This window comes from Paroedura picta, chromosome 4 (genome assembly GCF_049243985.1).
Source record: "Paroedura picta isolate Pp20150507F chromosome 4, Ppicta_v3.0, whole genome shotgun sequence".
Lineage (NCBI taxonomy): Eukaryota > Metazoa > Chordata > Lepidosauria > Squamata > Gekkonidae > Paroedura > Paroedura picta.
Window position 1 is genome coordinate 82,093,216 of NC_135372.1, and position 15,241 is coordinate 82,108,456.

Here is a 15,241-nt window from a genome sequence, read left to right on the forward strand (position 1 = left end):
GGTGTCATCCACATATTGGAGACAACCCAGCCCGAAACTCCGAACCAGCTGGGCCAAAGGGCATATAAAGATGTTAAACAATGTGGGGGGGGGCACTGGGGAGTTGAAAGGGGCAGGACAGCTCTCTCCCCACCGCAACCCTCTGTGTCCGGTTCTGAAGGGAGGACATCAGCCACTGAAGGTTGTCCCATGTATCCCAGCCCCAGTGAGGCGGCAGGCCAACAACTCGTGGTCAGCCGTATCAAATGTGGCTGAGTTTTTTTTTGTGGCTTTCCAAAGAGTTCTCCAAATGTTTTTAAAAGAAACTGATTACTTCTATCCCATGACATTGTATCTGAGGCCGTGTGTGTGCACACGAAAACTCATACCTTGAATAAAACTTTGTTGGTCTTAGAGCTGCCACTGGCCTCAAAATCTGTTCAGCTTGTAAATTAGTTGGTGTGCTCTCATCTGATTTAACTTGTTTATTTAAAAACTATTATTGTACTGAATACTGGCAAAGAATTTTAGAGAAGCTTGCATGCAGTGTTATCATGTGACATCTTGTGATGGAATCTGTGTTTGTACAAAAGGAAACAAAAGATTATAGCTGACATGTTGAAAGACTTTCTGATCTAGGGCCTACCCACACAGGGTTGCTTGGTACTGCTGAATGATTACTCTTCCACATTTACCTGGATGCAAAACTGAAACTGGGCTTCTACTTGGCAATTGATACAGCAGCATGTTTCCTTTATAACCTATCCTCATGGCTCAGATTCTATTGCAGGTCTACTTTGAAGTAAGTCACTACTCCCTGTGATTTTCCTTCTGTTCTGTTGTTTTCAGACTAAGGGCCTTTTCACACGGGGATCTTTGTTGCAAATTGTTTGCGGAATGAAAAATCGCCATTTAAAATAGTGGAATTCGTCGTTATGCATACCTGCCTTTGTAGTGGAATCAGTTGCGTTTTTTAGCGTTTCCCACAGGCTTCCGGTCTCGGCAGAAATCGCTAGAAAGGAAGCGCTATTGCCAAGCTCGTCCCGCCCCTGGCCGTCAAGCAGCCAATGGGCAGCCGTTAGCATGCTCCCAAACAGCCCCTTTCCCTTTAAGAAAGGTTTTTTAAAAAAAAAAACAGACCCATAGCAACGAATCTAGGTAGATTCGTTGCTACGGAGAGACCCATCCAGCTGCCTAATGTGAGCTGTCGTTTGATTGTATGATCGTTTGCACGCTGCCTCGAGTGATAAAAAAAAAATCCCCCCCCCCTCTCACGGGCCCGATTTTCGGCTGAATTTATGTGTAAAAAATAAAGGGACTTTATTTCAGCAAACAGGCTTTTATGTGGTTTGTGCTTAGTGACTAAAGGTGAAGGACTGAAGCCAGGGAAGCCTCTAAACAGAAAGAGGCTCGCTGGTGCGTTTATCCCCGCTCGCTCGGAGAAAAAAAAATGGCGATCGCTTTGCCGGAAGTTTGGAGGAGAGAGCCAGGGGGAGGGACTTTGAAGAACCAGCAACAATGGTAACGCACAGGTCTTTAGCGCTACTGTTGCAGATTGGTTGCAGGAGCGTATCGCTATCCGGAGGGTGAATCCACTTTTCTGGATTCCCCTGAAAGCGCTACAACGAAGCGCTTTTTGCGGGTCGGTTTCAGGATTGTTGCAGATTGTCTACGACGTCGTGGGTTATGGCAAATTAGTAGCGTTTCCAATTAGCAACCATTGTGCTATTTTGAAGCCGTGCGAAATGGCCCTAATTATTCCCTGTTCTTTCTAGATGGGCTAGTTCTCACCCAGCAATTGTAAACCAGTGGTTAGTTATGTTTTGTTCCCCAGAGTAGGTAATAAACTTATGTATATTTTTACCATAACCAGCCAAAGTTACTAATCAGTATTTGAATTGCTTATTATCGTCATAGTGGCATTACGATCACAGTAACCATAAACAATTTGGCAAATTACAAAGAGTTCCCCCCCCCCCCCCAGTATGACCAAGGGGCAAAAAAGTTCTTTTCCAGTGTAGGATTCGAAGGCAATGAAGCACATTGGTAGTAAAGGAAAAGAGTTCTATTGAAATCTCTGTAATAATGACAGATCAAAAAGCCACAAGAATAAGCAGAGAACAAAACTGAATATGCCCATTCACCTTCTGCTACAGGAATCCTGAAGTATTTCTGTGGGCGGAGTCCAGGTGTTGGTCAGTGTGCTCAAAGCCACTCAGTAGTCCAGCTGGAAGTTCAACACCTGGAGTCTCCCTGCTGTCAATCTTTGGGGTTCCTGTAGCAGAAAATATTCTGTTTTATTCTTTGCGACTTACTGATATCTCATTATTATAGAGATTTTAATTTTAAAAATTTCCTTTACCATTAATATGCTTTTTGCCTTTGAATCCCATAGTGGAAAAGAACCTTTTTGCTTCTTGCAGTCTCTCCCCTGTCCATATACACAAAAGTAGATCATTTACAATTGATTTGTGATTAAAAGAAAACCAGGTGGATATGGAGTTGAACAGGAAATAATTTTGTTGGACAAAAAAGGAAGACTGGAAATTTCATGGATCAGTGCTTCTAAGGAACATTAGTTGTCTGCACAAGACAGTCTGGCACTGTTATTCTTAAAACATAACAGATTAAGAATTAAGCAAGGAAAACAAAACAAAACAGCACTGAACTGTAAAGATTTGCCACCTGAATCTTTCATTAAAACTGAGTCAATGACTCACTGCATTTCCAGACTAAATGGTTAGCCTCAAGAGGATGCAGTTATCCATTAGAAAATAATAAGGGCCATTCCGCACATGGACCAATGTTGCCAATTGCTTTCACAAAGTGGAAACGCTATTTTAAATAGTGGAATCTTGGCGTTCCGCATACCTTCATTTGTAGTGGAATCCAGTAGGGTTTCATTCGTTCCCCACAGGTTTCCAGTCTCACAGGAATCGCTAGAAAGGAAGCAATTTTTTTCTGTGCTTGTTCCCACCCCTGGTGTCAACAGAACAACCAATGGGCGGTTGTTATCATGCTCCCGAAAAGCCTCCTTCCCTTTAAGCACAGTAAAAAAAAACACACACGCACGTTTCAATGGATATGCCTTGATTCTTCGCAACGTAGAGACACATCTAGCTGGCGTGTGAGTTGGCAATTCATCGTTACCACGCTCCCCCAAGTGGGGAAAAAAATTCCCCCCTCCCTGCACGGGTACGATTTTTGGCCGAAATTAAAGGGAACTGGTGAACAGGGGGCTGTGTTGTGCTTGGGGACTTAGGGGAGCTTTAAAGCACTTCTGTGGAGGGACTGTAGCCAGAGAAGGTTCGTTGCTTTCCCCACTCCGAGGAAAGAAAATGGCGATCACTTTGCCGGAAGTTCGGAGGAGAAAGCCAGGGGGAGGGACTTTGTTGCAACCGCTACATTGAGAACGCACATGTTTTTTTTGCAAGTGTTGCAGGTTGTGGGCAAGAGTGTAGTGATTTTCTGAGGGTGAATCCACTTTTTCCGATTCTCCTACAATGAAGCGATTTTGGTGCTAGTGTTGCAGGAGTGTTGCAGATTGCTCACGACATCATGCGGAACGTAGTTTTAGTGGCGAAAACAAAATGTAAGACTAGTGCTATATTAAAGTCGTGCGTAATGGCCCTAATTGTTCAATCCATATAGGCATTCCAGATATACACATGAAAAAGATATTCATTATTGACTATATGGTTTTTAAACTCAATATTCCAATTAAAGTCTATCTCTTGATCCAAAATCCAAGAGAAAAAAATTTCCTTTGCATTTTTGATGACAGACACCATATACACTGAATATTAGCTATTATAGCCGTTTGGTTTTCACTCAACCATCAATACAGACTGTTTATGATGTTTAGAAACATACAGCATTCCATTTCAGAATGATCTCTGCTTCATGTCTGGACCAATGCCCTAGGAAACAGACTATTCTGTGATGCATTAGTGCTATGTGTTTAAATGCAGAATCTATGCCAGTTATATTAGAAAGGTGGGATGGGAATCTAATTTTAAAAGCAAAACAAATGTCAGCAAAGCATGCTAAACCTATTAGCTTAGAACTCTAAACTCACTATTATGACTTGGTAATTTTTTTACATGTATTAAATACATTAAATACATTAACTATAGATCAGACATTAGCTACAGATTAAATACAAGCAAATGGTATAAAAACAGAAGTCTAAGTGTGCCATGAAAATGTGTTATGATTAAAAACCCCACAATCATCAGGTGTTCATGCCACCTTTTGGAAGTGTGAGAATGAGAGGAAAGTTCTGTCTTTAGTTCTTCAAGCTATAGCAGCTGACTGTGTTTCAATTAGTTACCACAGACTTAGTTGCATATCAGATTTTATTTAAGAAAAACCTCACAGGTACAGAAAAGCTTGTCTTGTAAATATTAATGAGTTGTCTAACTGACATTGCTTTTCAGTATGGGAGGTATGATGTGGGCTGTCCACTTAATTAATTACAAATTGTGAGCAATGAATCAGCACTGAAGGTTGCTTCTGAATCGGAACTCAAAGCTCCACAGACTCAGTCCATCAGAATCCTCTCTGGAACAAGTTAATGGGAGCAAAGGTGCAGAAGAGAAATGTGTGTCCCCTTGTAATTAGAGAGGTCAGTGAAAATAATGAATTGATTAAAAAAATCTACTGACAGTCTGACTCTCAGATGGTTTTTGGGACACATACCTGCTCTGGGGCTACTTGGTCAGGTCCCCCTTCCTTCCTTCCTTGCAAACACACACACACACACAGAAAGACATACAGAGGTGCCCTTCCCCCCCTTTTCCCCATTTACCTGTAGGTTTCCCGACCTCCTCCTTGGTTCCGTCCCCCTCCCTCCTTCGCAAACACAAACACACAAACACACAGAGACTCACTCCCCCATTTCCCCCCTTACCTGTTGGTTTCCCAGCCTTCTTGGTTCCTCCTCTCTCCCTCCCTTGCAAACACACACACATACACACACTTCCTTTCCCCCTCCCATTTTCCACTTTACCTGTTGGTTCCCAACCTCCCTCCCTCCCAAGCAAACATGCACACACACACACCTTTCCACCTCTGCCTCCCTCTTTCTGCTTACCTTGTCCTCAGGCCTCTGCTGCCTCAGCCCATGCTGGGTGCACAGTGCTGGCTAGACCCCTTGGGTTAGCACAGCCACTGCCAAGGCTTCAGGGCCGGGGCAGCTGCTGCCTTGGCTCCCGCTGGGTGTGCAGCAGCTGGCTAGGCCTCTGGATCTGTCATGGCCACTGCCAAGGCCTTGGGGGCAGGGCAGCTGCTACCTTAGTGCTACCCCACTGCATGTGCAGCTGCTGCCTAAGCCCCTGGGCCCAGTGCAGCTACTGCCTCGGCCCCCTACATCTTCTGGCGCACTCCATGGGTGGGACTACTAATGTCATATCCATATTCATTTCCGTTTGATGAGGTGCACCAGAAGATATGTCCCACATCAAAAATCCTGACTCTCCTTTATCAGGAGTAAAAATGCATTACTAGTAATTAAGCGTCTGTTTGATATGTGCAAAAAGAACTGATAACAGTAAACTGTTCTGACAGATCAGTCTACTGAAGATGAACCTGATATAAATATTTATGAGTAAGTATCTTAGACTAATGCTGGGAGCGATCGAGGGCAAAAGAAGAAGGGGATGACAGAGAATGAGGTGGCTGGATGGAGTCACTGAAGCAGTAGGTGCAAATTTAAATGGACTCAGGGGAACGGTAGAGGACAGGAAGGCCTGGAGGATCATTGTCCATGGGGTCACAATGGGTCGGACACGACTTCGCACCTAACAACAACAACAATCTTAGACTGCAGTTCTAAGAATACTTTGGAGAAAGTGACTGCTACCAGTTGTGGATAGCAGAAACTGAGAAGAACACTAACAAATAAGCTATGAAGTACAATGAAACAGCAACTGTTTATTGAAGCAGAATTTATGCCAGAATATAGACTGGTTATATTGTCTGTATATATTCTGGGCTGAAAGCACTAAATTATGAGCCAAGATAACTAATCATTTTGTATCTTTTGGCTCCCTCTGCTGGATTGGGATGTGTGTAATATGTTCTTGGACATTCATGTCTTCCAGAGTTGAAAGCTGAACCATTACGGTCAGGTTCCTTGCAGACTGATGAATTTGAATTTGGATAATCACCTACATTCTAGCCAATCATTAATTGATTAAATTTAAATAAATGTTGTATGCTACCAAAGCTTTAAATAGGTGTCTTTCTGAAATATTAAAGGAAGCATAACATTATTATAATGTAATAAAAAGCCTACCAATGCCGTTAGAAAAAGAAGCCATTTTCCAGTTTTTAATGTTTGTTGCAGTAGAAACAGTAGCTTCAAAAATACGCAGGTATATAACTAGCAGTCCTTCTAATTAATCAGCAACATTTGTTGTTAATTTAAGTCATGTAAACAGGGCTAAAAGCTTGTTGTCATTATTATTATTATTGTTGTTGTTGTATTTGTTAATCGCCACTCTCAGACCCAGCCAGCTCGTGGCAGTTTTCATAGCATTAAAAAAAGCCACATAAAAGGAATGCCCACAATCCAGATGGTGGTAAAATCACTATCTGCAGGATACGCACTCCATTCCCACTCCCCCAACGCCCATGTGCACAGCTGTCAACCCTCCAGGAGGTAGCTTCAGAGAGTATTTGGCCCAACAGATTTCCATAGGCCCGTACAGGGAGGGAGCTGCTCCTCAACCAAACCGCTGTTATGTAGCAGTCATAAATCTGTTTTTCTGCACCTGAAGAAAACACCCCACCACTGCAGAGACAGAGTATGGTGGCATTTGGAAGATACTGGCATAAGGAAATGAGCCAATAAATGCATATCAGAATCAACAGATTTATCAAGTAGTAATCAGCAAATTGGTATGTATGAATGTGCACAAAAAAGCCACTGAGTAACAAGCACTTCTGAACATGACCAACCCCATTCCCAATTTACCCATCTGTGAAATTCTAGAACAGGGGCTGGCATTCTGAATTCAGGATAGCACTGTTAAGACTGGCTAATTTCATTCACAGAACATAAGTTGTCAAAGGCCAGCCTTTTACAACTTTTTGACAGTAGAGGTACTGTTGAAATATTTTTCAGGTTTCAAGGTACCAGAAGTGATGTCAGTTGGCCATGACTCCCTGCCCTGCCATTCTCCCCACCCCCTGGAGGTGAGAGGATCCTCAGCCAACAAAGGGGACCCTCCCCTTCAAACCCCCTCCAGGCCCATCATTGGTCACTTTGGGAGGGCGCAGGTCAACCTGCTCAAATACAGGGAGAAATGTTTTAAAAGTTTTTTCTTTCCTCTTCACTCAGAAATGGCAGACACAGGGTGGGAAGGCTCTCTCATGCAGCAGTACCATTGAGGGGCTTTCCTGGTACCATGGTTGGGAAATGCTGTCATAAACTATAACCTGCTTCTTCAGGTCAGTAGTGAAACTGATGGAATAACTGAAGGCAATTCATAGACATCTTGCAATCAGTAATTTTTTCTGTAGTTAATTCTTTTACATAGGGAATTTTACCAGGTAAGATTTTGGCTTAAAAAAAAGTAACCACAATTCATAGAACTAGGAAGGTTGTAGTGTGTGTTCATGCCGATATGTCTGTTTACAAGGTTTTAAAAATGTATTTCAGTTTTTCTCTCTTCACAGTTCACACTGTATTGTATTACAACACACAGCACGTAATCTTTCTTCTCTCACAGGGCCACTCAGATAAAGACGTACTCCTGGGATAATGCCCAAGTTATCCTCGTTGGAAACAAGTGCGATATGGAAGATGAAAGAATAGTTTGTTTTGAAAAGGGAAAACATCTGGCTGATCAGTTGGGTACATGTTAAAATTTCTCTCTTTCTCCCTGTCTCCATCCAGTTACAGTCCCTTTCCTTTCTTCAGGCCTTCCCAGATGATACAATTTTAGTTGAATGAATGGAGTGTACATACAATTTATCCCAAGTTTATAATTACAACAATCCTATGAAGTAGACTAGATTCAAGCAACTGGCCTAAGAACTTTCTGATGTCAGAATCCAGGTCCACTAGTTTTTCCATTACATACTATCTCACTACACTCTCATTTTCTACTATCCCAGCAACGGATTTCTACTGTCCCACTGGCCCAGCAACGGATGGTTTGTTGGTGGGGTGGGGTTGTAGAAAGCAATTCATCTGCAGCTGATGTTTTCATTGTTGTGTAGAATGCATTTGTGCTAATGTCATGAGGGGTGTTTGTTTATTGTCTATAAAGTCAATAGGGATAGCCTATTAAAAGTTGTGAACGACAACACAGCCACTTTTCACAACTGGTGAAGGATAACAACTGGTTGGAGCATGGCTCTAAGATAATATTCATTTAAAAATCCATTTATTTATTTATTTATTATTCAATTTCTGTAACCACCCATCTCATCACAGCTGTCTTGGGGCGATTTACAGTAATTCATAAAAACAATGCATTTCAATAGTAACAATAAAACAATATAAACATTTAAAAGATTCAAACCTTAAAAATGGTTATGTGCACTATAGCTGCCAAATGTAGCAATTAGTCAGTCTGCTCACTACTCAGTCCAGGATGGGAGAAAGGTACAGAGAAGAGCCCCTATTAATGATGTTTGGTAGATTCATTGGCCCCAACCAGATGCCTGGCAGAAGAGCTCCATCTAGCAGGTCCGAACTCTGACAATTCATGTAGAGCCCACAGCTCTTCCAGGAGCTCATTTCACCAGGTCAGGGCCAGGACCAAGAAGTCCCTAGCCCTAGTTGAAGACAAATATACATGTCTTGGGTCAGGGATCACCAGCCTGTTCGCATTGGCAGAGTGGAGCCCACTTCTGGGCATTCAGTTAGGTGGTTCCTCAGGTACGTTAGATCCAGAATGTTGATGGCCTTAAAGGTTAGTACCAAGTAGACTTGAACCTGCTCCAGAATTCAACTGGAAGCCAGAATTCAACTGGAAGCTGGCTAAGTGCAGGCTGGATATGGGCCCTCCAAGGTGTTCTAGTAAGCACCCGTGCCACTGCATTCTGGACAAGTTGTAGTTTTCAAGTCAGGGACAAGGGTAGGCCAAAGGTAGAGTTACCAAGTCCCCCTGTAAGGTGGGTGAAGCTGAGAGAGCCCTGATATCACTGATCGGTCCGAACAGTTTTATCAGTGCCGTGGTGAGCTCGAGGTCACCCAGCTGGCTGCATGTGGCAAAGTGCAGAATCGAACCCAGCATGCCAGATTAGAAGTCCACACTCCTAACCACTACACCAAACTGGCTCCAAGAATAGCATAGTTAAGCCCCCAATTTGTGGATGGGTCATGTAGTAGTTAGTCCTACCACATGTTGGTTGTCATCAATCACATTAGGTTTTTAAAATCACACTGGAATGAAATGGCTGGAAACAATGTACTGTGTACAGGTCATCCCTAATTCCAAAGAATTGCCTTTTACTCTTCCCCCTTCTCCAATATATGTATTGTTACAGTGGATAGAATTACTGATTAATAAGAGATGAGCAGTGGCAGAGGGCACAGAAATAATATTTTTATCATAAGGATGGAGTGAAAGGGCAAGCAATTACTTGGTGGGCAACCCAAGTTCTTCTGTGGTTGATAATGCACAGAATTGCTTCTTTTGACATAAGCTGAGTTCAGAATAAAGATTTATAATTGCCTACTGAATATTTTCAATCATAATTTCTCATTAATCAGGCACAACATCTTTAGCTCTATTAAAGTTGTTTTCAGATCAAATACAAATAGCATTACGGTAGCAAAAAACAAAACATTAAGGTTGAAAAGACCTTATGTCCAACCTTGCAAATGCTTGTTATGTCCCATTCTGTTGAATGAATTGATTTGTGCTTAAGGGTGTATATACAACAGGATAATTGTGCCTAATATCATAATCAAATGTTTGGGCTTAGAGTGCATATTGATTTCCAGGATGGAGAAGGGAGGGTTAGTTCTTGTATTGGCACATCCCTTTGTGTGTGTACACACACATAAGCAGAACTACTTTCCCCATTACTGAGGAGGGCCTTGCTTACCAAGGCACAAGGAAGAATATATCTGGGTGAGAGAATAATAATGGCTTGAATTCACTGGAGAATATTTGCCCTTCAGGAAGATTTTTAAAAATTATTATTCTGACTCCTCACAGCAGACTTTCAAATTCCCCTTCATACAGTTCCTGGAGGGAGTGGTTCCTGTCTGCTCAGAGCTGTATTTCTTGGCTATTTTGAACTGCAGCAGGAGCAAAAGGCAGGGAGGTTGTGCTCCACGTACAGATATCCTTTCTGCCTTACCAGTGGATACAGACCTTTATTTGTAGCTCAGTCCTATGTATTATTCAGAAGTTCCATTAAATAAATAAGTTGTTAGAGCCTTAGTATTTATGTGGTGCTTTTCCTAACTGCTCAAAACACTTTTGACACATTATTATTCCATCCTGATATTTGGACCAAGGACTTCAAAGCTGCTCATACATTCTCTAGACGAAATTTATGTTATACTGCCCTGCTCCTACAGAACATCCCCAATACTTGGCTTTCTAGACTCTGTCTTGCTGGTGGCCCTGTTAGCGGCATTTTCACTGTTTCAACTATAGTTTGGAGACATCTACATGATTGCTTGTTACAGGATAAAGCCTGAGATTTTAAAGGGCTTACAGCAGCCATTTTCATATTGCATTCAGTGAATATGGTTCACAATCCTTTGTGACACATTGCAATTCTAGAACAGTCAGTGAAGAAAGGGTTCCTTTTTTGGTTTGAAGTCAAGAAAGACATGTAAACATTTTGAGTCCTGTTCCATTGATACACAATGTAGTGCAGCTGTTAGAACATCAGAGTAGGATCTGAGTTCATATCCCCAATCTAGCATGAAAGTTACCTGAGCCAAGTCTCTCTTTTGTTGTGAAGACAAATGGTGAGGGGAGCTGCCCTGAGTTCCTACAAGCAAGGATAGGATAAAAAGGCATTGGGTGTGCAGCATGCCCTTTCCTGAAACTTCATTTCTTCTTAATACTTCCCTTTCTTGAGAACCACGTGCCTACTCTTTGCCCATGCTTTGGAATTTCCCATCCAAAGGAATACAACTTCCTTCTTGTTGGCATTTCTCAGGACACCTATGTTAAATTCAGCTTTGTCAGCCATCACTGTGATTATGTCAACTGCTCTAAAGTTCATAAATAAATAAGTTGTTAGAGCCTTAGTATTTATGTGGTGCTTTTCCTAACTGCTCAAAACACTTTTGACACATTATTCCATCCTGACTGTGTGGCAGAGAGAGACAGCATCTTTCCTAAAATCCATGCTTCAGTTTGTTCATAACTCAAGATATCATTCTTGCCTTTGAAGATGCATGTCTTTTTCTATCTTGACTCCTTTGTCTCTTCTGGTATCCTTTCTTGCAACCTCAGCTCAGCCAACTTTCTCCTACTTGTGTTTCACATAGCCCCAATGCCTGTAGTGTTTTGTTCTTCAAATCATAGAATCACAGAATCATAGAGTTGGAAGGGGCCATACAGGCCATCTAGTCCAACCCCCTGCTCAACGCAGGATCAGCCCTAAGCATCCTAAATCCGTCTTCATGGAAATACATTTCTTGATCGCAGCCATTAGTGAACCCCTCTAACTTACGCCACAATTGCCATGATTGCCTTACTCTCTAAGTCTTGTTTATTTTCCTAGTAAAGTAAACATTCTGAAAATATATTGTGTAATTTCTGTATTTGTACACTGCCTAGCACTAAACATTAGAACTGAATATTTTCACATCCAGACCATCTTTTCATGTCTATTCTACTTTTTACACCTGGTTCCTCTTTACAACAGACTCCGTCCACGGTCAATCCAACAGCTTGGGGAAGTTGAGCTCCCCAGCAGTCAGGAATAGCAGATCTGTGGCTTACATAAATATTGTTTTCCTACTTAGCTTTTTCACTGGTTAATATGTTATCACTAAGAGCCTCTTGTGGCGCAGAGTGGTAAGGCAGCCGTCTGAAAGCTTTGCCCATGAGGCTGGGAGTTCAATCCCAGCAGCCGGCTCAAGGTTGACTCAGCCTTCCATCCTTCAGAGGTCGGTAAAATGAGTACCCAGCTTGCTGGGGGGTAAATGGTAATGACTGGGGAAGGCACTGGCAAACCACCCCGTATTGAGTCTGCCATGAAAACGCTGGAGGGCGTCATCCCAAGGGTCAGACATGACCGGGTGCTTGCACAGGGGATACCTTTACCTTTACCTTTATGTTATCACTTAATTGCCCATTTGGAAAATCTGTCCTGAAGCAGCTATGATAATTATTATTTTATAGAATATTTCCAATTCTGTCAGTGTTTTCTCCTTCAGCATTCAGAATGCTAATCAGTCTGATGTCCAACATTTAACTTGCTACAACAGCTACTGGTCTGCATCACTTATCTGCAGTGTCTTTGTCTGACTCTCAGTATCCTCTCAGATTTTTGAGGACATCGTGCTATTTATTCAGTGGCCTAATTAAACTTTTTCCAGACAACTTTGATGTGTAAATATTTGCTTTTTTGTCAGGAGAGCCTTCAATGTGTTTATGAGAATTAATTCTTGGTTTTATTACAATCTTATACCAAACACAGATGTCAACATTCAGATGCTACATTCTTTACTGATTGCACTGCAAGAGACTAGAATCACACTTGGTTCCTAACTACAATAGTCATTGTATGACAATGAAAACCAACAGTTATGATTACTCAGTTAGAAAATTCTAGTTGGCTGAGTTTCTGGATTGATGCTTTTATACCCCACACATGTATCTTTCTTTCTCTACCCAGACCAAAGCATTACAGAAGTCACAGTACTCATAATGTGAAAAATCTATGATTAGGACATCCACCCTTCCCTCCTAGATACCTTCCTAGATAAGCAGCAACTATACTTTGCTGCTTTTAAAATTAGAGAAGAAAATTGGGGGAGGGACATTTGCCCATTTCATAATATGACCCTTCCAGATATCCTCTGGAATACAATTAACTTGGCAGGAGGGAGGATATATGGGTTCTAATATAGCTACATTAAAAAAATTATCTGTAACATTTAAATCTTTTTTGCTGTTAACATGCTTCTTCTCCAGAACTGCAATGCCTTAAGGACTTTAAAAAAATAAATGGCAATTGATTTGTCACTATACTAGGGCTGCCAGCTTATATTTGTAGAAACCACATAAAACATGTAAAACCATACAGGGGTGGCCAAACTGTGGCTTGCCAGAGTCCATGGAGTACAATTCCCATGAGCCCCTGCCAGCAGCATGCTTGCAGGGGCTCATGGGAATTGTAGTCTATGAATATGTGGAGAGCCACAGTTTGGCCTCCCTGCAGGAATTGCCAGAAACTCTCTGCCCCCCCCCCATGACTCCGAACTCCCACCAGTTGCCAGGCACAACCTAAATTCTCTTGAATTTGCAGGGGTTTTTTTGTTTTTTTAGTAAGCCTCACCGACTCCTTTAATTAAAGAGAGATAACCAACTAGGCATATCTCTGCAATGAAAAGGACATTGAGGTTGAAAGCTGGGAATCCAGAGGACCTAGTCGATCTTTGTAATGCTCTAAAGGTAAAGGTAAAGGTATCCCCTGTGCAAGCACCGAGTCATGTCTGACCCTTGGGGTGACGCCCTCTAGCGTTTTCATGGCAGACTCAATACGGGGTGGTTTGCCAGTGCCTTCCCCATGTAATGCTCTAGTGATATGCTAATTGGCAAAGCTGTGGAGTTTTTTAAGACTGAAAATGAACTGTAGTGGAAGGGGAGGGATGGTGGCTACAGAGGAAGGTGGCTGAAGCAAGAAAATTATGCCATTGTAGATGGGGCCTGCAAAAATGCACTTTCCCATCCATATGGCATACAAATACACTTAACTATGATCTTTCCAAAAGGATCATACCAAACCAGTTTGGGAAAGAACACTGCAAAGAGGGAGAAATACAAAGAGGTGGACAATTAGGGGATGGGAGTCCTATGGATCTTTAAAAACAAACCCACTCTTGTTTGGATGACAAACTGGAGCAAAAGCTCCACATGGAAACAGAGTATAATAGGTTTTCCCCTTGTCTTCCTGACTATCAGTATCAGCCATGGTACTTTAGCAATCCCTTTCTTCAGCCTTGTAAATGGCTGCAAAAGAAATAAGTGGTTCCCAATTTCGGTCCCTGGTATCTCCAGTTAAAAATACCAAGTAGTAGGTGATGTGAAAATCTCTGAGATCCTGCCAGTCTAAGAAGACAATACTGACCCTGGCTTTTACAAACTGGTAAAGGTAAAGGTATCCCCTGTGCAAGCACCGAGTCATGTCTGAGCCTTGGGGTGATGCCCTCTAGCATTTTCTTGGCAGACTCAATACGGGGTGGTTTGCCAGTGCCTTCCCCAGTCATTACTGTTTACCCCCCAGCAAGCTGGGTACTCATTTCACCGACCTCGGAAGGATGGAAGGCTGAGTCAACCTTGAGCCGGCTGCTGGGCAGCCTCATGGGCAGACAGCTTCAGACAGCATTTCTGCTGCCTTACCACTCTGCGCCACAAGAGGCTCTTGTTGCATGGTAGACTTGCAGAAACTTGCTAATATTCTTTAACTTGCAAAAAACTTGCAGGACATGACAGGAATTCCAGATATTTCCCGTTTCACTAATGCTTCCTCATATGTCCAAAAGATTGCCTAGTCATCACAACAGCTTGGTAAAAACTAATAATTCTTTGGCCAGCAAGCCTTCTTTCTCTGCAGCATGCTCCCTTGCTGGGTTATTCTCTGAATAGATCCAACCTTTTGCCAAAGGTCTCAATAAGGTTCCACATGTCACAGGAGATCTGTCTTCCAAATTCTTGTCCTCAGTCTAAACATGCAACTGAAAGGGCATGATACAATTTGAATGTGTGCAGGGCTTTAAAGGCATATTTACTTAGAACTCAAGGATCAAGAAGGATAGAGTCCCTTTTCATTTCTTACTCCCAGTACAACAAGGGGAGAGCCTTATCAAAGGCATCTATAGGCAAGTGTCTAAGGGATTGTATTTCAGAGGCATATAAATCCCTAGGCAAATAGGTCCCCAACAGGAATTATTGCACACTCTATGCATACTGGTTCCACAAATGCAGCTTTCTCAAATTCGGCTAAGGTAGAACAGGTATGCAGAGCAGCACCTGCGCCAGCTTGGTGTAGTGGTTAAGAATGCAAGCTAATCTGGCAAGCTGGGTTTGAATCTGCATTTCCCCAC

At 42.3% G+C, this 15,241-nt stretch overlaps 1 protein-coding gene across 1 annotated transcript in view; it reads left to right on the forward strand.

Moving 5' to 3' along the window:
- The window catches only part of RAB3B (RAB3B, member RAS oncogene family), a 71,812-nt gene that overhangs the window by 53,250 nt on the left and 3,321 nt on the right, over window positions 1-15,241 (forward strand). Inside the window, exon 4 of the mRNA XM_077333764.1 lies at window positions 7,716-7,840. Coding sequence (XP_077189879.1) covers window positions 7,716-7,840 — 125 coding nt within the window. The remainder of the gene's footprint in view (window positions 1-7,715; window positions 7,841-15,241) is intronic.